Source organism: Takifugu flavidus, chromosome 17 (assembly GCF_003711565.1).
Source record: "Takifugu flavidus isolate HTHZ2018 chromosome 17, ASM371156v2, whole genome shotgun sequence".
Classification (NCBI taxonomy): domain Eukaryota; kingdom Metazoa; phylum Chordata; class Actinopteri; order Tetraodontiformes; family Tetraodontidae; genus Takifugu; species Takifugu flavidus.
The window spans coordinates 6,413,736-6,437,622 of NC_079536.1; the positions used below are offsets into that span (position 1 = coordinate 6,413,736).

The 23,887-nt window shown below is 46.8% G+C and overlaps 1 protein-coding gene across 1 annotated transcript; it reads right to left on the reverse strand.

The window, feature by feature from the left end:
• Positions 1–118: 118 nt before the first annotated feature.
• On the reverse strand, positions 119–22,921 carry LOC130513680 (solute carrier organic anion transporter family member 5A1). The gene is made up of 11 exons (XM_057012594.1): positions 22,907–22,921; positions 22,569–22,667; positions 20,741–22,119; positions 9,171–9,303; positions 8,877–9,094; positions 6,598–6,762; positions 5,155–5,353; positions 3,967–4,126; positions 3,620–3,861; positions 3,487–3,551; positions 119–3,307 (listed from the first exon to the last, which is right to left on the reverse strand). Exons 3-11 carry the CDS (start codon positions 21,699–21,701, stop codon positions 2,850–2,852), a joined length of 2,601 nt encoding a protein of 866 aa, XP_056868574.1. The 5' UTR covers positions 21,702–22,119; positions 22,569–22,667; positions 22,907–22,921; the 3' UTR covers positions 119–2,849.
• Between the last annotated feature and the right edge of the window lie 966 nt (positions 22,922–23,887).

A 23,887-nucleotide genomic window follows, 5' to 3' on the forward strand; every position in this document is an offset into this window, starting at 1 on the left:
GCTTGACGTTTTAATACGCTTTGCTCTATATGACCTATAATCTATGAATTTTCCATTGATCTGCTGCTTATTGTCCTCTGCACATCTCAAAACAAACATCCAATAATCCAGTCACAAATGATTTTTCCCCCCTTCGATTTAATGACAAATATCAAGTATTCAAGGCATTTGTAAACCAAGTGTTCACAAACATAACTTAGACTTCGGTTTCTGAGGAACAAACGCGACGAGATGAGAAACATTGTTCCTGCTCCGTTCAGGAAGAAGGTTTTAGTTCAAACAGATGTAAAGTGTCAAAGCAAACCTACGGTCCAACTGTAGCACCGTGCAGTAAAGGCCAACACGCCCGCATTCGCCATTTTCCATGGTCACTTTAGTATTCCTGGGAGATTCCTTCACCTTCTCTGAGCAGAGATCAGTCTTCCTTTTTATTTTATTCTATTTGGCTTTGTAGTCAGATTAGCAGCACTCCTGATTGATATTTCTGTTGGTTTTACTTCTATCAGACTCATCGCAGATTGTGGGTAGCATAATTCATCAACTGGGTTGTGTAGAAACCTCCCCTTTGACATTAAATCCATCCCCTCCCGTTTGAATAATACTGTTCAGGCACAGCGAGAAACAAAAAAAGTTTTTTTTTTGTAGCATCATTTTTTAAAATCTACAATGTCATGGGTTAGTTCATAAATATGCTCCTAACTATGCATGAGCTCAATAATACGTTTCACTTGCTCTGTCAGTATTTACACAATCATCATCTGTTTGTCATTTGAGGTGCTAAAATACTATTAATCACTGCCGATCATAAATCTTGTTTTGTAAATGTAATCCACAGCATCACATTTGCCCACTTTTAATGGCTAAAATCAAAAGGAACTCATCAGGATATAAAATACATCGTTCTTATGCTTTCAGCTTATAATTGCTATTATATAGCTATTTTTGAACAAACATGTGCTACCACTTTGGGGGTAGTGTGTGTGTTAAGTGTGTTAAGGACTGGGCTCAGACTCTGAGGGTTCCTGGTTCAAGACCCAGCATAGACAAACACAAGAGCAATGCCAAGGTACCCCTGAGCACAAACCCACAACCATTCACATAGGACTCCACCCACAGCACAGCTGGGACCCCCCCAGGACCCCCAAAGTGAGAAAACAGAACCTAAAGCCTCAATTTGACTTTCCTGAACACTGTGGAACATCCCTCATCTTTTCTCCAGGACTACAGTGATTAAGGTTTGTGATCAACCTTCAATCAAAAGTGTCTAATTGCTGAGTGGACCATTTACACCCCGTCTGCAACAACCCCCACCGTCCACCAGGGGGCACCAAACACCCCAGTACCGCACCACCGCCAGGCCACCATCTATGTACACTGGAGGACCATCAGAACAGAGAACCTTCACAATGAAGAGCCAAAATGATACATTAATTCACTCTGAGGTCATAAGTAGAGTTGCCACCCTTCAAAAAGGATTGAGTTGGGGGGATATACACACATAACTTTAAAGACATTTATCATCATTATTTAATAATATAGCTCCAAGGAACCAGTTTGTTTTACATTACTGCAAACCTTAAATAAGAACTTTAACTTTTGGAGTAGCCAACAGACAAACCCATTTTATGAGCAGGAAACAGTGAAACTAGATGTGATTAAACAAAGCTGTGCTTTGATTACTTTCCCTGTCACTGCTAGCCTATCAATCTACCAGATTAGAGTTTAATAAAATTAATATGCTTTTATTAATTCACCTCAGAGGACAACAAACTCCCTGGTGCCCCCAAGGCCTCTCACTCCTCTGGTGGTCTCCCGATCAGGTTGGATAATCTTGGATTCTGTCACACACATCTCTGTATCAGACATGTTTATGGACATTTATGGAAATATGGAGCAAGTTACCTCCAGTATTGAGCAAAATTTACTCGCCAATTAAAGGACAATTCAGAGTTTTAGGGGAGAGGTGGCAACCCTAGTCGTGTGGTCAGCTGTTGTGAAAACACTTGGATTTCTGCCAGTTTCGTGGCGATCGCACGTTTTGATCATACAGTAGCTTCTGCACATTAACAGATACGCTGTCCTATTAAACCCCTTTTCCCACTTCCCTGTTATTGAGTTATGAAAGACGTACACAGACTTCTTTTGACAGTTAGACAGCGTTCCAGCTGCACGGCTACCTAACCAGGATGTGAGCACGATGTTACCAAAAAACAAACAAACAAACAAACACACTGGCATGGCTTGCCCGAAAAGCGGCGCCGACTGGCGTTTTGAGGAGATAGCATTTATCCTGGTGGCTCGCTTTGTTTACCTGGCTGGCCTAGACAGCTGGATGAGGCACTGTAGCGAAATAAAAGGACAAAACCGAAATCCCACTTTATCGCTTGTGAAAATATGAATGACACATCGACCGGATAAGAGAAGGGGGTGGAATGGCTAGAATACAAGGCTGATATGTGGGAGTGTCTGAGCTGAGGAGAGGTACAGATGAGGATACAGTAGGCTGTACAGTAGATCTTGCATAGTACAGGGTTGCCAGTTGTGCTTTAGTTGCTGTTGATGACGTCTCATCTGTCCCTAGAGAGGTTTGACCCTTGAACGTTAGCACCGGGCGAGGTCCTCACGCTGTCCCGACCCTCGCGTAGAGGTCTGGAGGTGCAGTTTGAGGCTTTGTCCATGTGTTTGTCTCCTGTTGTTGTTAACGCTGAGCAGCCCTTTAAACTGTGGTGGGCGCACATCTGTAAGCAGCGCAGCAGCTGGAGCGCCCCGCCTGTCGGACACCGTGTGAAACACAATCGGGAAGGCACGTGTCATGGATAAAGCCCTCAGGAGGAAGGCCTGGTGTGCTCTCAAACGTGGGCGGAGCCTCTGTGTTGAGGCGGCAGCAGGATGGGAGGCGTTATTGCTTTGAGGGTGTTGCCGGGGCAACTGAGGCTGCTGTGGCCGCGGTTAAGTAGCAGGGCGGCGGGCGGTTCGGCCCGGGGCGGGATGAACACGGGGCAGGAGCGGGTGCGCGCGTGGCTTTTCTGGCCCCCCGCGTGGCAGATGAGCTCGCTGACGGTGCCCAGCGGGGGCAGGCGCTGGCGCCAGCGCTCGGCCCGCTCCTCTTTGTGCTTGATCGAGTACCAGGTGAGGAAGATGAAGACGAAGCCCACGAACTTCAGGCTGGCGGCCAGACCAAAGTAGACGAAGCGGAAGGAGGTGACGTCGTACTCCCAGCAGGAGCCGTGCACGCCGCAGTCCTGCTGCCACAGCATGCACGTAGTGTCGATAACGGCGCCGAAGTAGATGGGGGTGGGGATGTACGCTGAGGCAGAGAGATGATGTCATCACACACCTGAATACAGGTATTTGCTTTGTTTTCGCTCGTCTTTATGTCTACGTGTACCAAGTTCATCCCTGCTGTACCTTCTGTGCTCAATTCCTTCTACTTTCTGATCAAACTAGCTCCAATAAATGATGGTTTAAAAGGTTGTTTTCACTTACCGAGAGTACGCAGCAGCACAAACTGCATGCCGAGAGCAAAAGGCCTCTCCTGCTCCTCCACAGACCTGCAACGACAAACCGTTTGTGGAAGAACTCAAACCAACTCCACCTACGGAAAGCGGCGGCCTGTTACCTGAGGGTGACGATGATGGCCGAGGGCTGCGCGCAGGCCGTGATGAGGGTGACGATGAAGAGGAAGATGAGGAACGGGATCAGGGTGTTGCACGTGCGGTCGCACTTCCCCGACAAGGCGTAGCCGTTCTCGTTCAGGTAGGTTTTGACGATGACGAGCTGGAGCTGGTTGACCTGGCTGCCGGAGGACGGAGTGATGACCTGCCTGCTCTGCACGCAGGCACAGTCGGTGTAGTTCCTAATCTGGAGGCAGAAAAGAACAGATTCGACTTTAATGAGATCATGTTTGATGTCGTATCTGACCCGTTTTGTGTGTGTGTGTGTGTGTGTGTGTGTGTGTGTGTTTACCCCAGTGCTGTCGTTGCCCACGGTGCTGCATCCAGCCAGACAGGGGTTGAAGTACGTGATGCCGTCGGAGCCACAGACGGGAGCGTACTCATGGATCCGGCAGCCGCAGTTGACGTTACAGCTTCCTGTTAGGTTCCTGTGAGTCATCGTCAGAGTCGGCCTGGAGACGCAGGAAACATATGACAACAACAAACAACAGCAGCAACGTAACACAGTTAAATAAACGGTTTTTTTTCCCCAACAGGGCAGCAGCTCCAAAGCAGATTCACATGAAGATTAAAGGCGGCCAGACAGGAAGTGACACCTCCGCCGTCAAGAGAGGCAGTGTGGGAACAGCCGCTCTAACCAAACAGGGATTCGGCTCGGTCTTGAGCGGGAGCAGTGATGCGAGCTGGCGGTTTTGTCGGGAAGCGCCGCTCTGAGCCCAGCGGAACCACCGTGGATGGCGCCTATCAACACAGCTGCCCGCGAGTGATTCTGGCACACACGCTCGAAATGCCTCCCAACTGAACCTGGGAATCAAACTTTGCATTCTTTTAGGTTTTTGACTCATTGGTCGGCACCACCTTCGGTGCGACCCCCCCCCCCTTTCTCCCTTCAGCTTTGTCTAGACTAGTGTGAAAGTCCAGACATCAATGGAGGCCCTGAGCGGAACATTCCTCACAGAGGTGGTACCGGTGAGCAGAGCCCAAAGCCGCTCGTAATGAGAAGCCCCACTGGCTCACGTGTCCTAATGACCCGTTAATAAACACCAGCTCCAACAAAGGCTGCACTTATCAAAACGGTCAGCTACGAGACTGTAAAGGGCTCCTCTGCTATTTCCCGAGCGATCGCTTTGCTTAACAGTTCTGTCACGAGTCAATTAGCAAACGAAGCATTAACGGTGGTGCCGCTGAGCCACCAGGAGTCTGATTGTTATAAATAACATCTGGAGAGCAGCTGAAGGAACTGTCATGAGCTGACGCCGCTGTGCATCTGCGTCTGTCCTGTCGATGTGGTGTCGGGCAGGAATAGAGGTGACAGAGTGATTCACCGTAGCCACAGGAGTGTTGCTCATTAGTGGCTCACGCTCCCACATAAGACAGCACACGATGGCCTGGGAGCAGCGACGGCCTCCCAGGCCCCGAAGTACCCGAACGCCACAGACGGAAACACGTGTGCGGGTATGCCAACGCAGAATTTGCTCACCCGGTGGTGTAGGGGATGTTGATGCCTCCTAAATTGATGCTCTCGCAGCCCACGATGAAGAGTGTGGAGAAGCAGAGCAGGGACACCCCGCTGCAGATCATGGCCAGCTTGGCGGACTCTCTGGCGCCCAGCTTCAGCTTTTTGATGATGTAGCCCCCCAGGACGATGCCCACCCCAGCACTTGGTACGATGATCAAGCCTGCAAAAGAGTCCAGAGTGTCTCTGCTTTAGGGCACACCAGGCCAAAGTAGATCTGAAAGGTGTCTTGCGCGCTATCAGGCGCTATTTCTGGATGTGGGGAGGGGTGTGTGTGTGTGTGTGTGTGTGTGTGGGGGGGGGGTGACGTCGTTTATCATTCTGGTTCGCTCATTTTCACATGCTGGTGAGATCTTCTGATGTGATGACGGTAAAAATAGAAAGAAACGTGTCGCTAACGTGCTAGTGAAAGTTAGCTCCTTTCCACAGTAGCATAGAAAGGATGGATGTGGGGGGGCTTTTCAGTGGAAACAGTAACGTATAGATGGTGACAGCAGTATTTGCACACTCAAGCATGATAATAGAAGTCCAATCACATCAAACCGGAGCATTCAAGATCAGATTAGAAGTGTTATGAGGAGGATTAATCTGTCAACATTCCGACAATGCCGGGAATTCTTATTAGTCAAAGACGTGATGAGCAGGAAGACTCTTTCCTCCTCTTTGTAGAGGCATCATCAGGAAAATGTCACAATTGCTCAGTCCATCTGGCTGCCTGTAGGAGCACTGATGCCTCCTCCTCCTCCTCTCCGGTCATCATCACATCACTACATCATAGCATCTTCTGGGTACCCATGGCAACGGCACCACCCGTTTGCCCCTACCCCTTGTATCCTGGCAACAGGCAGCAGAGAGGAGGCGACGGTGCTGAGGAACGCCAGCATCTCGGGATGACCGTATGCTAACCGCCAGTGTTTGGACGCGCTCTTTGTGCTTTCAGGAACCATAACCGAGCCGTCAGTCAGCCCTCGCTGTGAAAAGGCCCGCAGCCGATGATTAACGCTCCGATCCCTGAACCAGCCACAAGACCGCCTTTGTTCTGTGTTCACTGTTCACAAATTACAGGCTGTGCATGTGCGATGCTGAACGAGGCTCCCTCGGAGAACAGCCTTGTAACGGAAACTTATTCCTGAGCAAATATCAGCGGGGCTTCTCGCCAACTGCGAGTCAGCACGTACGTGTGAAGCAATGCGGCAGCTTGAAAGGAAGCAGTCCGGGAGAGTGTCGCTTGACCAGGGCAGGACGCAGCAACAGGGCGCACGAGAAAAGAAAAACGTGCGTTTGCATACTTAAAGTGTCAGACAAGATCAAATCTGGAAAGCTATTTATATTTTGAACGTCCACTTGCCTTTATTTTAAACAAAACCCCACTAAATTCCTCTTCAGGTGGAGGAATGCTGCCCTTACCTGTGTATATGCTGGCGTTGGAGGCCGGGATGCCAAACTGCGACTCGATAAACTTGGGAATGAACGTGATGAAGGCGGTGACGATGGCGCACTCGGCGGTGTAGGACAGACTGACGAAGAGGAAGGTCATGTTGCTGAGGATCCGCAGCGCCGCCTTAGGAAGATCTGCCGGCGAACACAAGATGTGGTGCAATTAACACGCGAGCCGATTCCATTTGACTCCCGGGCCCACACAAACTGAACCCAGCGGGACCTTTGTTACTGAAAAAGCTGCAGCTAATGCTAAATAGCCCGTGGTGCATTTCTGTTTTATAGATGTAAACATTACCCCCGAATAATCCCGGTTCAGGAGAATCAAATAGCTCGCAGTCAGCGCTGTCCGATGAAGTGCGGAGATCATGCGTAGCCGTGTTGTGAACCTCAAAACAAAGCAGGCCCTGCGAATGCCATCAACCTTGGTTTAACTTAATGAGAGCAAGCGTGCCCTTCATGTCTCGCTCGAAGATAAGGGCCGGCCGTTCCGTCATGTGACCAGACTGTACTTAGAGTGCGGGGCTGTTACCGGGCAGAAGAAAGGAAGAAAACCCGGTGACACACATTTTTTTCCCCCAGCGTGACGCACATGCACGTTTCCTTTTTCTTTCTAGGTTAAGAAACGGCAGAAAACTTGCAATAAAAAGCCATCAGATCACAGAAGCCTGCAAACCGCTTTATCGCAGCAACAGTGAGAGGAAAAAAAAGCCCTGAGCAGCAGGTTTGACAGAATGAGGATCTCTGGAGTCTTCGGGGACCCCAGACTTCAGTTCCTCCCGAAAGCAAAGTGGTGTTTGGTTCCACCTGATATGGGGGTCACTAGGAAGTAACCTCAACCTCCAAGCAGGTATGACATCAGAGTGTCTAGAGAGTTTCACTGATTTACACTATTTGAAAATTTGTTCCTTTCAGATAAAAAGGAAATTTGGGACTTTTTGTTAGCAGGGATCGAACAAAAAGGGTGAATGTAAAGTGGATTATTATTGCCTTTTATTTGGGGCTTACTGTGAGGCTGAGATTGGCCACGGCACCGTGAGATGTCAGTGTGTTACCTCAGATCAAACGGTTCAGAGAGAACAGTAACTAATGGTTTAATTCCTGTAAGAGCTGGGCCGGCATGGTGTCTGCAAAGGGGCAGATGGAGGGGGGGGGGGGGGGGGTCATGTTGATGTCTGCAGCAGCTGCTGCCTAAATCAGAGGCACCGCTGGCTCGCGGTGGTTTAACTCTCATTTCGGTACCACTTTCAAGCGTCGTTTTATTCTCCCGTTTGCGCCTTGATCATAAAACTCGTACGATAACTGATAAATCACAGCGGGTCCCTCTGAGGGACATTACTGGAAATACTCCGCGTTTGCTGTTCTCGGTGTTCTGTCTCATAAAGTGCTGAATATGTGTTACGCACATACACACACATACACACTCTTCAACAGAAGGACATGCACGGCCCCAAAAAGCATCACCCATCAAAACATTGTGGTCAGCAAAACTTTCTAGTTGATGAAACTGAGGATGAAATCATCCTGCTGGGATCTGTGAAATGTACTTGCAGCAATAAAGTAATGATTTATGACCCCCCCCCAAAAAAATACATATTAGAGCCCGATTGTGTTAAAAGGGAAGGAGCACACGTGTCTCTGCTGCAGAGTCAGTCTGCTGCTGCGTGGAGGAACGTGACCAAGGCTCCCCGGGGAGCTCATTAGAGGGAGAGAGAGACGGTGACGGGGGAAACTTCGAAAAATGGAGACGGGGAAACACGGGGTGGGTTCCTGCAGAATAGGAGATTCCTGGTAGATCACCCAACAACAACAAGAAGAAAGCCCCCATTCGTCAACCATCTCTGATTTTACTTTAATGCGAACTAAAAGGCTCGTTTTGGGAAGATGGCGCCCTCATTCACGGATCAAAGTCGGCAAAATAAACCCCAATCCATTAAATGAAGGTCATTTATCAAACCATGACATTAAACCTTGTTTACTATTCATTTACTCAAGTAAACAGATTCCATTAGTGCTACCGCAGCGCCTGTTTACACTGCATTATCTGCTTCATTGGTCCGATGTGCGGACACCCTCATCCATCCCCAATCAATAACATCTTAAAGGAGCAGATCTCAACAGAGGGTTCCCCCGGAAGATGAAACGACTAATCCAGGTTATTGATTGGATTATGGTCCATTTGTGGATCAATAGCTCATTATTCTTTAAGGAGGGGACGCCACCGAGGACTGATATTAAAGGTTTCTCACCTTTGATGTCCTTTCCGAAACCAATGGAGGAGGACACATTTTGGCTTTTGCCGCTGGACTTCTCCTTCATCATGTCGTCGTCGCTGGAGTTGCCGCCGGGCGAGCCCATCTTCTTCGCCTTCCTCCTCTTGTGGCGCGGCGGCAGCTTTTTGGGGAAGGCAAACATGGGGAAGATGACGAGGAGCATGGCGATAGAGCACAAGAGGAAGCCGCTCCACCTGGAAGGGACAGCGGGGTTGCTTTTGTAAACAGGAAGTGCACACTTGAGGGGTCGGGGCAGATGTGTGCATTTACCAGTTGCCCACGAAGCGGGGATCACTCTGGTCGATGTTGACGACGGTTTTGGGGTCGACGTAGAAGCCGATGAGGACGCCTCCCAGGAGGTACCCGGCTGCTGGTCCCAGGGCTCCCATCACATACATGATGGCTGAAGAAGACATTTTTATTGGCATTAACTGCCGATTTTCATTAAAACAAGAACTCAGTACTTTGTGAGCAATTTTTTAATTAAGCCTAATGATCCCTGCTCACCGTGACGGTCTAAATTAGACCTGTGAGAATATTTCATTACCATGAAATGGTCTGTTCTGTTGGGTCTTTTCTCACCACTTCTCAACAGAGTCTGCAAGAGCAAATCCCCAGAGGTCATGTGCTGACCCGGGGAGTCACACCTGGAGCTCCAGCCTTCCAATATTAAGGGACTAAACATTAACTCTATAAGCGGCTGAGACAATAACGCTGCATCGTTTTCGCCACAGGAAGGGAAAAACTCATTAAAGTTAGATAACCTCGGTTCGGCGAGTGGAAAAAGCTCCCGCAGACGTTGAGCCAAAATGCAAGTCAAAGCCATTTACCGGCGCTAAGCGCGGGTCAAAACGTCCTATAATTACACCTGGAACACCGCCGCGAGCCATCAGGCTGTGGGAGTCTGTGGGACGGTCCTTGTGTGACCGTCAGAGGGGATTAGCGCTTCCTGAGAGGTGCCTGCATATTCAGCGCTGCGCGGAGGACAAAACTCACGCCCACAAGAAGACGCAGGTCTCTTTCCCACAAATGTCCATTTCTTAGATGAAACAGTATAGCCAAAAAGACTGTGCGTGTGTGTGTGCATGCATTCTGTTAATGTGCACACATGCTGTGTCCGCAGGGAACAGATAACATCTCCTCTCTGGAATCAAAACACACTTAACTCTCATGCCACTCCGAGTCTGTTAATCCTTTGTTGTTTCAGCGTAATACAAAACTTTATCTTTACACATTCTTACATAAGAGCTGATTGAACTCCTGCAGCAGAGTTCAAATAGCATTCCAGACCTCCAACACCCCTGTAGAATCAATTAAATCGTGTCATTATTAAACAAAAGCCACAGAAAAAGAAAAGAAAAGGAGGAAAAGGACAGGACTTTGAACACACCTCATCAGCCGAACGCAGCCACATAAACACACAAGGCACGATGATGCTCACATTAAGCGGCTGAGTTTCTGTGTTTATTAAAGACAAAATAACGATTTAAATAGAGAAAAGGTCAACTGAATATTGGTGGATCTGTTTAAATGTTCACGGTCCCTACATAGGACACAGTTTGTTCACACCTCCTGATATCCATACCTCTCCTTCACTGTTTCCACCTCTGATTCTTTCCATACAGGCAACATAATCCATCTTTTGTAATTCCTTTCAGCACGCCATTTCTCATATCCTGCTGGCTGGACTTGATTTACCACGGTAGGTACATTGTTGGACAATGTTACAGGATAAATGATCACAGCAGGAAGATAAACAAAGAATTCTTGTTAACAAAGTCAGCCAGGGGTCTTATCTCAGCATGCCCATCTTGAAATTAACAAAACACACTCCTAAACACACTCTGGAAGAATTCCCTCTATGGTGGCGCAGCATAATGATAAGAAAAAGCCCTTGAGATGAGTAAAAACTTCAGATGCAACCATTATTGAGAGCCAATCACAGTCTTTGGTTGCCCTTTTAAGCTTCTTCCTGCCTTTGTTTGAGCCCCCAGCCTGTCTGAGACCCTGTCCTGTGTCCATCAATGACATGAAGGACCAATATGGTTCTGAACCTGCCCGCTTAGGACGGACCTGAAACCAGCGACTGCCGATGAAGGACGGACGCGGCAAGGTCGTTAGATTGAGGAATATGCTGGCGCAGCAGCGGCTCCATCACATACAGACGCACGTGCTGTAGTGACACGTGCCAGCAGAGCACGGGAAGGGGGTGGGGGGTGGGGGGCACACCAATAAAGAAGTGTCGCACCAGACTCACTTAACGGAATCACGCAATAGACCTTTACCGGCAGCACATGAAGGACGATGCATTACAGGCTCCATGCTGCTTCCGACGCATACAGAGGTAATGGATTGGGAGCTCTCGGTTGGAATTATTGGCTTTTCTTGATTATGTTTCACAAAGTCAGCAATAAAACGTCAATAAAACGCAGCTCATTGAAAGTCAGGCAAGACTTTCAATGAGCTGCGGCAACTTTGTTATTAGCCATGCATGGAAGGATTAAAATTGAGTATCACGTCAAAGAGCACAGAAGCCGTTACATGACGTACAGATTTCAATACCAGCAACAAGATGGAAGTTTTCGGAAAGTTTGCTGGGGCAAATACACAGTTGTGAACAGTGGAAAGCAACTCTCAGTGACGTCAGTCAAGCTCAGACAAATTCTGCCTAGTAAATATGTAGACCGATGACAGAGAGGTGCAACGACATAAGGAAAACTAAAGGAAGGAGAGAGTCACGTGATGCATTATTGGCTCAAACCCAAATTCCCTTCAATCAGCTCTCCACCAAATCCCACTCTGTTTCTTCAGACCAAGATTGGACTTGAACTCATTTCTCAGCTTTGGAGGTTATGATGGCTTTCAAGAGTTAATCCTTGGTCCAGAAAACATATGGGTATAAAAGACATAGAAACAGCGCTGATCAAGAGACAAAGCTGGGGTGAACAGAGAGTAACACGGTAAGAGAAGGCGAGGAGACCATCTGATCAACTGATCCTGCTGTGTAACAGAGTCGTTACGCTTGCTCAGCAGCATCCCTCTTATGTCTAACCTTGAGGGACTGGTGATGCTGTTGTCTCCGCTCGGCCTCCTCCACACTCCTGAGAGGCTTAGAAGCAGACACATATACGCTTTTCTGATGCAAGAGCCCACACACACACATCCCTTCTAAACACACACATCATTACCAGATCAAATCGCGGGCACGCATTTCTAAAATTGCAGGAGAGAATTTTTTAAGATTGACTTTGGACCTGATGAGGAAGCCCACCTTAATGAATCGCCCCCCTTCCTGCCGCTCAAATGAATTATCACAGATTAACAATTTGATTTAGTTACATGGAGAAAATACAGCCAGAGACACCGAGTCCTTTGTCTTAAAGCTGGAGCCACATATCCCCGCAAGTTGAAACTAAACTGGGCTGCGTCTTTGTGTTTAAAGTGCAGAATGGCTCATTTGTTTCGTTAGCATGTAGCAATACCTCAATAACAGGTCTCAGCTCTTTAGTTTGAGCATTGGTTTAACTAAATTATGCTCTTCCTGGCACCTGCCCGATCAACCAGCCCAGTGGTGGGAGCATGTGTGCACCCAACCTTGGATTTACAGTTTGTTGCCATTCAGCTGTCCAACCTGCGGCAGATACAACCCCAGCATCCTCTCTGAGCCACGTTGGGTTGATCTATGTCGTTTTATGCGCAGGTAGAGTTAGTGAAAATCCTGAATGAACTATTCCTTTTTCCAATAACATCTCCACTCTGAAGAATCGTGAACACTTTAAGGCTCAGCAGAAGCAAAGCTGCAGGCCACAGCTTTATGATAAAGGACCCATGTGGTCCCTGCGGCTGAAACCAGAAGAACGGCGCTCGCTGTATGGCCGTTTTATGAGCCTGGATTCAGTTATGCAACCTCCTATTGCCCCCCAGAGAAAAAGAGGAGTGAAGAAAGAATGAGATAGGGGGAATAGAGGCATTCTCACAGTGACTTGCTGACATTGCAGTGTCTTCTTACGTGTCCTAACCTTACAGTTGTACCCAGAGGGCATAGGTGGGGACTGAGGCCCCCCACTCTGGTTCGCAGTCACACACACATGCACACTGGGCAGTGCTGTGCGTGTGTGTGTGTGTGTGTGTGTGTGAGAAGGAGAGTGTTTGGGATATCCCAGGCAGCTAATACTCCATCATGCTTATTCTGAAGCATTTAATTAAAACAATATTATATTAAGATCGAAAGGAAGAGTGTGTGTGTAGAACTGTGTGTGTGTGTGTGGTGTGTGTGTGTGTGAGAAGGAGAGTGTTTGGGATATCCCAGGCAGCTAATACTCCATCATGCTTATTCTGAAGCATTTAATTAAAACAATATTATATTAAGATCGAAAGGAAGAGTGTGTGTGTAGAACTGTGTGTGTGTGTGTGTGTGTGTGTTTTGCAGCAACCTGCAAGTTTGCATAATAGGTCATCTTCTGGTATAACGCTTCTCATATTAAAAGCTGTAGAGCACCACTATGTCAACGAACAATAAACCTTTCATAATAACAATAATAGACACTAAGACACAATATAAATTCATAGATAATGGAGACGATATGGTGAAGCCGTGTCTCACAACAGCCGATACTGTCCCTCTGATACAGATTTAGACATGAAGAGTCATTCCGGCACCATCCGTATGTTTGGGCACCCAGACAGACAACAGCCACAGCGGGTCTATAAATATTGGCAGTGACGATCCTGACACAAACTCCACCATGTAAATGAGTTCTAAACTGATAAATCAGGGCATTTATAAGATTGTTCAAATGAATCCAGTCCCATCATACTTAGGATATTTCAGTCCATGAACCTTTAATGGCCGTTTTCACAGATCAACACAGTACTTGGCATGAAATAGCAGAATGTGGGTGGTACAAGACAATAATAAGGCCTGTTCGTGGATCAAGTACATTAAAAGCATTTTAATCCCTGGTCTGCAGTCAGCACGCACTGGTACAAGCCAAGACTTGAGGCTCTATTAGCTGGACGCGACCTGTTAATGAGCAACATCAAAGTCAAATTTTGCAAATCTAACTTCTGAGCCGTCCATCGAGGCTCTCGGCGTCCTGACGTAATCCCCTTAAGCAAAGACATGACTGATCACAAGGGGTACAAGCAGATTGATCCCAGTTCCCGCTTCTCATCCCCCCTCTCCTGGTTTTGGCATTCCACTGACCACTATACATATACATATATATATTTATTTATGTTTTTAAATCAAGATGTAGGTCATGTGGCCCTGTGGTATGTGATTGATGGCTCAGAGGTGAGACATGAGGAGGACACAAGGATATGGGCGATGCATCCACTGTACATGCTGCTCTACTGAAATGGGCCTTTTTGCTCTTTATCTAAGGATAGAAAATAGCCGACAGCGTCGAGCCAGCTCGGCTGCTGCAGCGGCGGGGTGACTTTGGTACTTTACGGCACACTGGGCTACTGTGACGGGAAGGAGCCCGCATCGTTCACAATGAAGCGTCTGCATGCCTCAGAGGGGTCACGGATCTTAACCCTGGCACCGAATGACCTTTTTCTGCTGATTCGTATGCTGGCCTAAGACTTCTGAACTTGCACGAGCAGCAGACTTCCACAAATATGCTGCTGACCATGTTTAACGGCCGACACAAGGGGGAAGGCAGACTCTAAATGCATAGAAATCTGAAACGCAAAGCACCAAAAACTGCTCAGGCAACACGGTGGCGACAGGAAAACCCAACCACCAAACCTCAGCTGTTTATTTGTCTGTGCTGCACTAAATCATGTGACCGGGCCTCCGAGTTCATCAGTCAGGATTAGACATTTGTGGTCTCAAAATGCAAAATTTGGTACCCTGATTGTTAGTGATGGATTAACTTGGAGCGACAACCAGTTTTGTGCAGCTTTTCACAGCTTCTCTGACAGATGGGGTTGTTAACTGAACCACTGTTAATGCAATGTTCTAACTGCAAATCTGCTGTTGGAAAAGCTCAATAAATCCCACTGCAAACAACTCCAAGTGCACTTAGTTTGTAAATCCACACAGCTGTGGATTTGTGATGCAAGTGAGGAGATTGAACATATGCAGCATAAAAGTTTGTATTTGTTTGGCTCTTTGCGTCTAATGCCGATTCTTTCTTCCTCCATTCTCTGCACAAGCTTCTAAGTCAATACTCTTTCTTAAGACTCATCAGTCTTTGTCTCTGTGCATGTAAATCACGTACGACACTGTCGGCTAGTTTTGGGGTTGATTCAGTCATCCTGACAAGAATAAAGGTGCAGCAAAAGTGCATCAAGTGGAAAAATTGACTGCAACAAAAGGCCTTTTTTTAAAAAAATAGATAAATGATGAAGTCCTTAAATAACCCTCATTCATTCCTCACAAATAGGCTCCAACTGGCAGGTGCAATTCTGTTATTTGTCAGTGGAAGACCTTGAACTTGAGGAGCGATCAGACTTGCATTTGAAGCTTAATTCAGACTCTCTGGCTGACAGACATGGCACCGGAAATCTGCTAAATGGTGCGTAAAGTAGCACCCACCCCCCATCCACCAAAGAATTTTGGCCAGTGTGTGAGAGCATGCCTGTTTACTGAAATCTACAGAGATCTTGTTGGTCTCAGGCACTAAATGAATACGTAAAACTGTATAATATCCATAGAAATATAATGATTGCTGCGGTGAACACAGCAGAGGGAGTGACTGCACAAGTGCTTTCATTCACAAATGTTGCAGCCGAGCGTCCACCTTCTGCAGTTGACATTGTTCTGCAGTAGAGGAGCCTCTTACACACTTGCCAGAGAGTGAGAGAAGAAAGCCTTGACATTAGTGGGTCAGACTCCCCTGTGGTCTCACCACACAGGCACATATGCTCAAATACCAGCGGCATGCTTGCAGCAAAGCCAAGTGCATGATCTGCAACACAAGACCATTGCGTGCGCCACCAGCAGGTGCAGACACACACACACACACACACACACGGGGTGAAAAAACCCACCCCAGCCGGCGTTCAACAGCTGCACCCTCATCATCCTGAGGGCTACAGGATTACAATTAGAATCTCAAGTCCATGTTTGTGACTATTAAAGAAATCATTTGGCTTCTGAAACCATAAAAACACCCCTATTATAAAAAGCTTAAACTGTATTGCTCTTACATATTAGCCTGTCTTATATAATGGCCAACCAGCTTAACGCTAAATTTAATGACATAACAAGCTTGGCAGAGACGCCCAGACACACAGATGGGTTCGTACGGTGAAATTCCCACCGACACGCATGCCCGTCTGAGTAGATTTTATATACCCTTGCTCCGGCACATCTGCACGGAGCAGCAGTCACCCAGGGTGAAGGCAGAAGGCGTTTAGTGCCATCCATCACACGCAGAGTGGGCTCCCATCCCTCTGGGACACTCAACACATGGGTCCGCTCTGTACGGCCGGCGCAGTTGGACGACAGCTGAAGGTCAGAGAGGGACAGCTGCCAGTTTAGGAATTAAAAAAAAAACCTCAGCAGAAAAAAAAAACAATATCACGATTATTAAAACATATTTAACACATGGTAGCAGGTTTTTTCCCAGCAATGCCTAGCACCAATGCCAACATTAGTGAACACAGACGTGTTTGTCCTCCGCACATTCTTGCAGCCATCTCAATGTGATGAACAATTTCCCCTTCCAGCAGCCATACCACCCTCATCGGAGGTCAAGGAGAACAATTACTGGTCCAAATCCCTCAGGACATAACACTTGAATGAAAAAAACAAGTCTGCCTGCCAACACCCTGAAGACTGGCTCCACTCACATGGTGGGCTAACTAGACAGGATATAGAAAATGGAGGGAAGGGAATGTGACTGGAATTGAATGTACAGGCCAGCTTATGCTGACGTACAGTCGCAGCCATCTCAGTTGCTTAGTGGCAACGTACACAATGTACCTCTGGCAGCAGATACACATCTGGTAATTGTGGGCAGCAACTCATTTCCTGGCTCGACAAGACGGGCAGAGGAAGGGCCTGTTTGTCCTCAGAGCACCGATTAGCTTAATTAAAGAAAAAAAAAACCCCCACAGATGTCGAGGATTTTAAGAGCAACGAGGAAAAAAAGGGGTGTCAGCAGTGAAGTGGGTTTTTTTTTTAAATTCCTTAATAAAAAGATATTTTTGTAAGTTTGGTAGTTTATTTGGTAATAAATGATCTAAATAACCTGGGTCTATGTGTCAATGGCCCAAACAGGACACAAATAGTTCCTTACTGTGATGTAGAGTTGAATTGTTGCCCAGAAACAAAGCTTCTTTGGGGAATTATTCAAGGTTACCGCGGGCTAAATAAAGCCTGGGATCAAGAAGAACCTGGAACAACATTGATCTGAGAACCTGCAAGAACAAAGAAATAATGTCCGATTCTTCTGCTCGCGTAACAGAAAACAAAGCTTCCACGATAACACATGCGCTGGCATTTCCCGAGGAACCTTCCAACACTGTCAAAACAAACTGGACAGAACAGTGAAAAAAGGCTGGAGGTCATCAGCCAACCAGCCTGAGTGATGTCCACAATACAATAGCTGTGAACGAGATCCCCGCCTGTGGAAACAAACGGAACTCCCACACTCAGTTGGACTTTCTCTCCATCACTCCTACGCATCCATCAGGCTGATTAAAGTCTGCTTCAGAGGACTGTGGGTAGTTGGAGAGGAAAGACAATAGTAAACAGGAGCTCAGACAACAGACAGTGGCGAAGGGGTACTGGTGGACAGTGTTAAATTTCATCAGTCAGCAGCTAAAAAGGTTCCTTGGTGCTGAGTAACCACACGGGCTTGTGTGTACCAGAGAGGACATTTAAAACCGGGCTGAAAGCAGGCCCGGAGACAGTGATGACACCAGATTTTCCAAATACATGCCAGGGTATAATTGGGCCAAATGTGTTACCCTGACCAATGCTGAAAAGGGATCCGTCTGGTTGGAGTGGACCCAGGACTTGGGTTGACTCGTGCAGTAACCTTAATCTGCATTTTTCCAGACTGTTACAGGACAGGCATTTAATAAAATAGAGAGAAAACACAGAGAAAATTCAGTCAAAGTGCATAATCCTGCAAAAAGCTGGAAAGTTGGGAAAAGAAACCCAACTGAAAGTTATTATTTACGGTGGAATAACACCTACATAAAAATGTCACAAAATCCTCAAAATCAGGCTTCATTTGTCTTTTTAATCCTTAAAAAACATGGCATGAGTCAAGTGTGACAATCCTCAGTCACAAAAACTGAAAATCAGCGCGGTGTGACACACGGCACACGCCTCGTCGGAGAAACAGAGCAACTGTTCTTTCTAAAATTGTCTGGACAGCGGAGAACACACCCATTGTCCTCAAGCAAGCTCCCTTTTCCTAAAGCTTGAGCCTCCTCTTTTCTTCCCATTTGATAAATAAACAGACCCCTGATGTCGCGCTCTCTCCGGCTGTCCTGCAAACTCATTAATGCAGAGGCAAATGTCATCCCCGATGAATCAATTGGCATTAACATGCTTGGAAATAAGTGGCTACACGTATGCTTGTATGTGGGGAGTCTTAAAAGCCAAGATATCAAAAAAGGAGGCGGTAAAAACTGCAGTTTCTTGCATGGAGTCCTCTGGAGGACGGCAGTCTAATCAGACCTGACCTCTCCATTCATGCTGCATCGATAACAGCTTCTCAGCATCATTAGCTTGTAAATCACGACCGCCGTCAGGCCATCAAAGAGAGGGAGGAAAAAATGGCCCATTCTCGTAAGTGCAGGTCACAGCCAGTGCCCAACGCTCCGAATGGATCAACTGTTAAATGAGGAGAGTCGCAGTTATTGATCATTTAGGCCTGTGGGTCGTTATGTTGCCACGCCAGATTCAAATGATGATAGATTGGGAGCACAGCCGCACCAATAACCCCCTTTTGACAAGATGAAGGGCAAAGGGAAAACATTCCCTCCAGTGAGGCTGAAAATGTGTAAATAAAGAGAGGAAAGGTGGACATGTATACAATAATCCTATTAAAAATAATTGTATTCCTTTTTAATTAAAAAAAAACTTGTACTACAGTTTCACAAGGCTCTTTGCTAGCTGCCACGCCTCTTCCATCACCATAGCGATGTGGGGCCAGAGCTGGGAAATGGAGTGGCAGGTCAGTGAAAGGCTCAACTGTGTATGCATGCATACACAAAGATAACACGGTGACAGAGGACACACACTCCCCGTCTTTCCAAGGGCAACACGAGCACCCCTCGGTGTGGACCGTGGCGAGCAGCTCCTCCCCTCTGAGCCACTGGAAATTGAGACAGGGTTTACATTAATGGGTTGATATAGGCAAACGAAACACCTCCGGGTGACCGTGGGAAGAATCCTCCTGGAGATATGGGGGTAACACAACTCCACACGGGGAAGGTTCAGGGCTTATACACAATGTTGTATTTTTTTTAGCCCCGAGGTTGAAATCTACCCAGGCTGGCACCTGTGGGTGATTCAGACTTCGAATAACACGCGCCTCAGAGAACATAATCATGGAAAAACACTGTGTTAAGCACTCTCATGAATGTTTTTTCTAACTGTCATGTAAAAAAAGGAAGAGCACTCTTCCACTCTGCTCCATCTGATGTGGCGGAACATCCTCTCGTGTTTTCAAAAACAAGGCTTTGTTAGAGCAGATAATCCGTCTGCCAGCCATCTCAAAATAGTCAGCGGGGAGAAGTGACAACAGTGAATTTCCGGATATCTAAAGAGGTTTGTCTCCACAGAAAAGGGTCGATGAGCCTTATGAGCTGTTGTGCACTTGCTGTGGAGAACCTAACTGGGGAGCTGGCACAGCAGGCCAGTGTTTCAGGCTGTGTCTTCTCTAATGGATGTGCAGTTCTAGCTCCCTGTGATGCAGTGACGTGATCAACACTGGCTACCAAGGACAGTGAAGCAGGCAGCAACAGCAAAATAGGTGGTGGAACGGATAGATGGGCTGATATCGGGGCAACTAATGGAAGTATGACAAGATATTAAGGAGGGTAAATGAAATTTAAGGTAATTTAATGTAAATTTGCTGCACTTTTTAATAATGTCACAGTAAATGGTGGGTAATGTGAACTTTGGGAGGCAAGAGGACAGATGTAACTGGACAACTATGAAAAAAGACAGCACTGATTATGAAAACAGTCATCAAGTCCAACCAGGAGGACGCGACCTGCATCAAACCGAGAGGCGGCGGGTGCCTCACGTCCAAATAACCCAACAACGGAGCGCAGACAGATGGAATTATCCCAATATTCACAACATATCTCAGAGATATGACATACCAGACTGATTAGAGGATCCAATGACCTCAGAGAAATGTATATGACCTCATTAGTAACACTAATTCAGACAAAAATGATTACTTTACAGGTTTACAGCCTCCAACCTTCAGTGCACACACACACAAACCTACACAGTATGGGACATTACTCATAAGCAACCCGGTTCTGCTTCTTGCCCTCCACTCCCCTCAAATATTTGAGGCCCGGGGTTGAATTTTACAGTATATTCACCTCGGCGTTACGTGATGCAGAGATTCAATCAAAACATCGGTCCAGAGGGCAGAGAGGGCGATGCAGCGCTGTACACAACCTCACTGATAAAAACCCGCAAGCCTAAACAGGTGGGAAACTGGGATTTAATTGTTCCAAAAATAAACAGTTTCTAATGGAAATAAGATCGGCTGGTACACCTGACACTGAGTGTGCCAGAGGTCACTGCTGCAGAGCTGCAGAGGAGAGCAGATAACAATGTCTGTCTGCTGTGGAGAAATAAATCTCACTTTAAAGTGCTCCTATTTATATTCAAAGCATCTTACCCAGGTAGAGGGATGCATTTTCTTTCTTCACATTGTCGTCCAGGTAGGTGGGCCCCAGCGTGTAGATTGGCGTGGACCCCATGCCGATCAGTATCTGGGCGCAGATGAAGAGCGTCACGTAGAGATTGTGCTCGTTACCCTCCTGGTCACGAGGGCAGGACGCCACGTCCAGCAGCTCGCGCCCGCTGCCGTTGAGACTTTGACAGAGGCCTTCGTGACCCGCCGATGAGTTCATCTCCTGGATTTGGTAAGGTGGTGAGATGAAGTGAGGCAGAGAAAATAACGCCGCTCCTATGGCGATGACAACACCGCCCACCGCCAGCCAGCGCGGCCTCTGACCTCTGCCACCAAAGTATGAGATGAAGACGACCACCAGCAAGCTGCCGATGTCGAAGCAACTGACCAGCAGGCCGGACTCAGAGCTGCGGAGGCTGTAGCGCTTCTCGATGGTAGTGATGACGCTGCTCAGGTAGCCCGAAACCATCAGGGATTGAATAAAAGTCAGGTAGCACATGCAGAACAAGAAGCAGCGCGAGTCCTGAAGGATGACCCGCACGTACTTCCTGGCTGGGATGTGAATAATGCGAGTCAGAGAGAAGCCTTTTTTTTGACCCCCAGACCCAGCATCCCTGTGCCCGTCGACAGGTAAAGAGCTGCTGAGCCCCACCATGCTGGAGATGGAGGGGGAAAAGTCTGTCCTGGAAGATGGAGACTCTGCCTGACTCAAGTCCGGTGATGTGGTGAGCAGTCCGCTACTCGCCTGCACGGCCACACAGGTGCGTGTGGCGTCAACCAGCGGAGAATCCACGTCCTTTTGATCCGCTTGAAAAGGGCCGTTCAGAACGGGCAGGCTTTTGGATTTGAAGCCGTTTTCCGGGTCCATGTAGTGGTCCTGGAGCTCATGGATCTCCTGGGATCCAGAGAAGTTGCTCTCCGATTCATCGTTGTCGGATGAAGTCATGGTGGAGCCGGAGGTGAAGCTTCTAATCGGTTCAGTGAGCAACTAAAACCACATGAAGACAGAATAGATGCTGGAGGCCGGGGTGTTGGACAGAAGACTCTGCCCTGCCAGCAGGACTGGGGCAGAACAAACCCCTCATGCGCATGTTTTAATCCACATGATGCCAAACTGTTCTCACAAGCTACTACTGATGGTGGAATCCTGCCTGCTCACAGCAGAGAATCCCCTCCCTCAACCCTAACTTTGTAGGGAGCTTTTAAACGTAGGGCAGCTCAAAAGCTTGCCAATTTTTTTAAATAAATAAATAAATAAATCCCTATTTAGGATCCTTTGTTGACGCTGATGTTTATGGCTCTTTGTTTGATAGCAACTTGATTCAAGGTGTGTCGATTCCTTTGTCCCATAGCTGTGCAGCATCCTATATATATATATAAAAAAACACATTAGCAACTTTTGACAGAAAAATATTACTTTTATATACAGCTATTATCACCTCTAGGATAGCAGGTTATGAATTGTAACAAAACGAGTTCATGAAAATAGAAACGCAAATTAAATATTCAGTATAAAATAAATAATAAAAGGGTGTCGATTTATCATAATGTCGCTGAGGGTGACGCGTAAATGACAGCCAGCTCCCCTTTTACAAAACGAGGAATAAAAACCTGGAGAACAAAAGACCATGCTGTCCACAAACGCGTCACCCTTGACTTTGGAAAGAAATAACCCCTCAATTTCAACCAGACATTTTCGACTCCGGGCGTTAGTTTGTTTCAGCCGCGACAGGGCAGTTGACAAATATTACGAGACATAAAAAAAAAAATAGAGAGCAGCGGGGAGGAAGGCAGCGAAGGCTGTGATACTCACACAGGACGGGGGAGGTAGCCTGTTGTTCCGTACGGAGCCGCTGTTCACTGAATGAAATCTGCTTGACTCGGATCGCTGCAGAAAGTGCTGCCTTTATGGCTATCGGAAATTATTATACTCGCAGGTTCACGCATTGATAAAGTATATTTAAACTACAGAATTTATCAATTACTTTCGGTAAACATATTTTAAATCAACGATTAAAAACCACCTGTCTAATGTAATAATTATCTGTGATCCATTTTTATTTAGCAACTAATCAAGTCCGTATAACGGCACTAGCTCAAATAGCGCTTTACAAACCAGGTTTCCATTTGTGAAACATGAATTAAACTCACCCGGATGTTGTGTCCTCTTACTGTCGGTTTTTCTGATTAAACAGAAAAGCATTCGTGATCTTCCCAATTCCCAAATAGTGATATTGTCCGTACAAGATAGCGAGGAGACTAACTAAACGCATCACGTTTAAGAGGCGAATTGTTTTTCCTCATCCGCCATATTTAGACTTGTAGTTTGTTTTCTAACGTGTAATTGCGTGTCACCCACTTTATGAGCGTAAAATCAAACGCTTACTTCAAGCTGTACCTTTCAGCACGACGCAATTCCAATTTCAAGTGAATAATCAGTTAAATGAACGGTAATGTTCAGATAAAACCGAAAACTCCAACTAAAGCACTCCATATTCCGACATGCCTTTCGGCTCCATATGTCGCTTGTTTGCCACAATACGTCACCAGGACAGCTGCTGACCCAGCAGTGATTGCCTGGTCGCCGGCTTGTACACATAACGGGTCCAGTTTGCAGTTACATGACAATCGAAAGGCGAAAAACACGGAACATTAATATTCACTGGATAATGTACTAAATTGGGTCAATTAAATGATATTTGATAAAGAAATAATGAAACGGTATTCCAGTTAGCCATTCCTTTTGTTGAGACAGTGCTAATGTCACTGCCTGTCAACAGGATGAATGACTTCGGCCAAAGGTCATTAATTCGTTTCCTGCTAAAGTTAGGCAGGGTGATCAATCCTGCTTCTCCTCCTTCTCTTCATCCTTCTTCGCATCTCCTCCTCTTTGGGGGATTTTGTGTTACTTTACAATTTAACAATGACTGATTATCGTCTGGGTTGAGTTCTAATAATTTATGATGTCTCTCTACATTAAAACCTTGGGGGCCACACATTGACTTGTTAACATCGAATTTCACGGCTCATTTTTTCATCTCTGCTTGTGCCTGAATGATAATGTCTCAATGGTCACACAAATAGGATCAATGGGAAGTATCATACAGGATCAGTGGACTCTGTCTCTGTGAG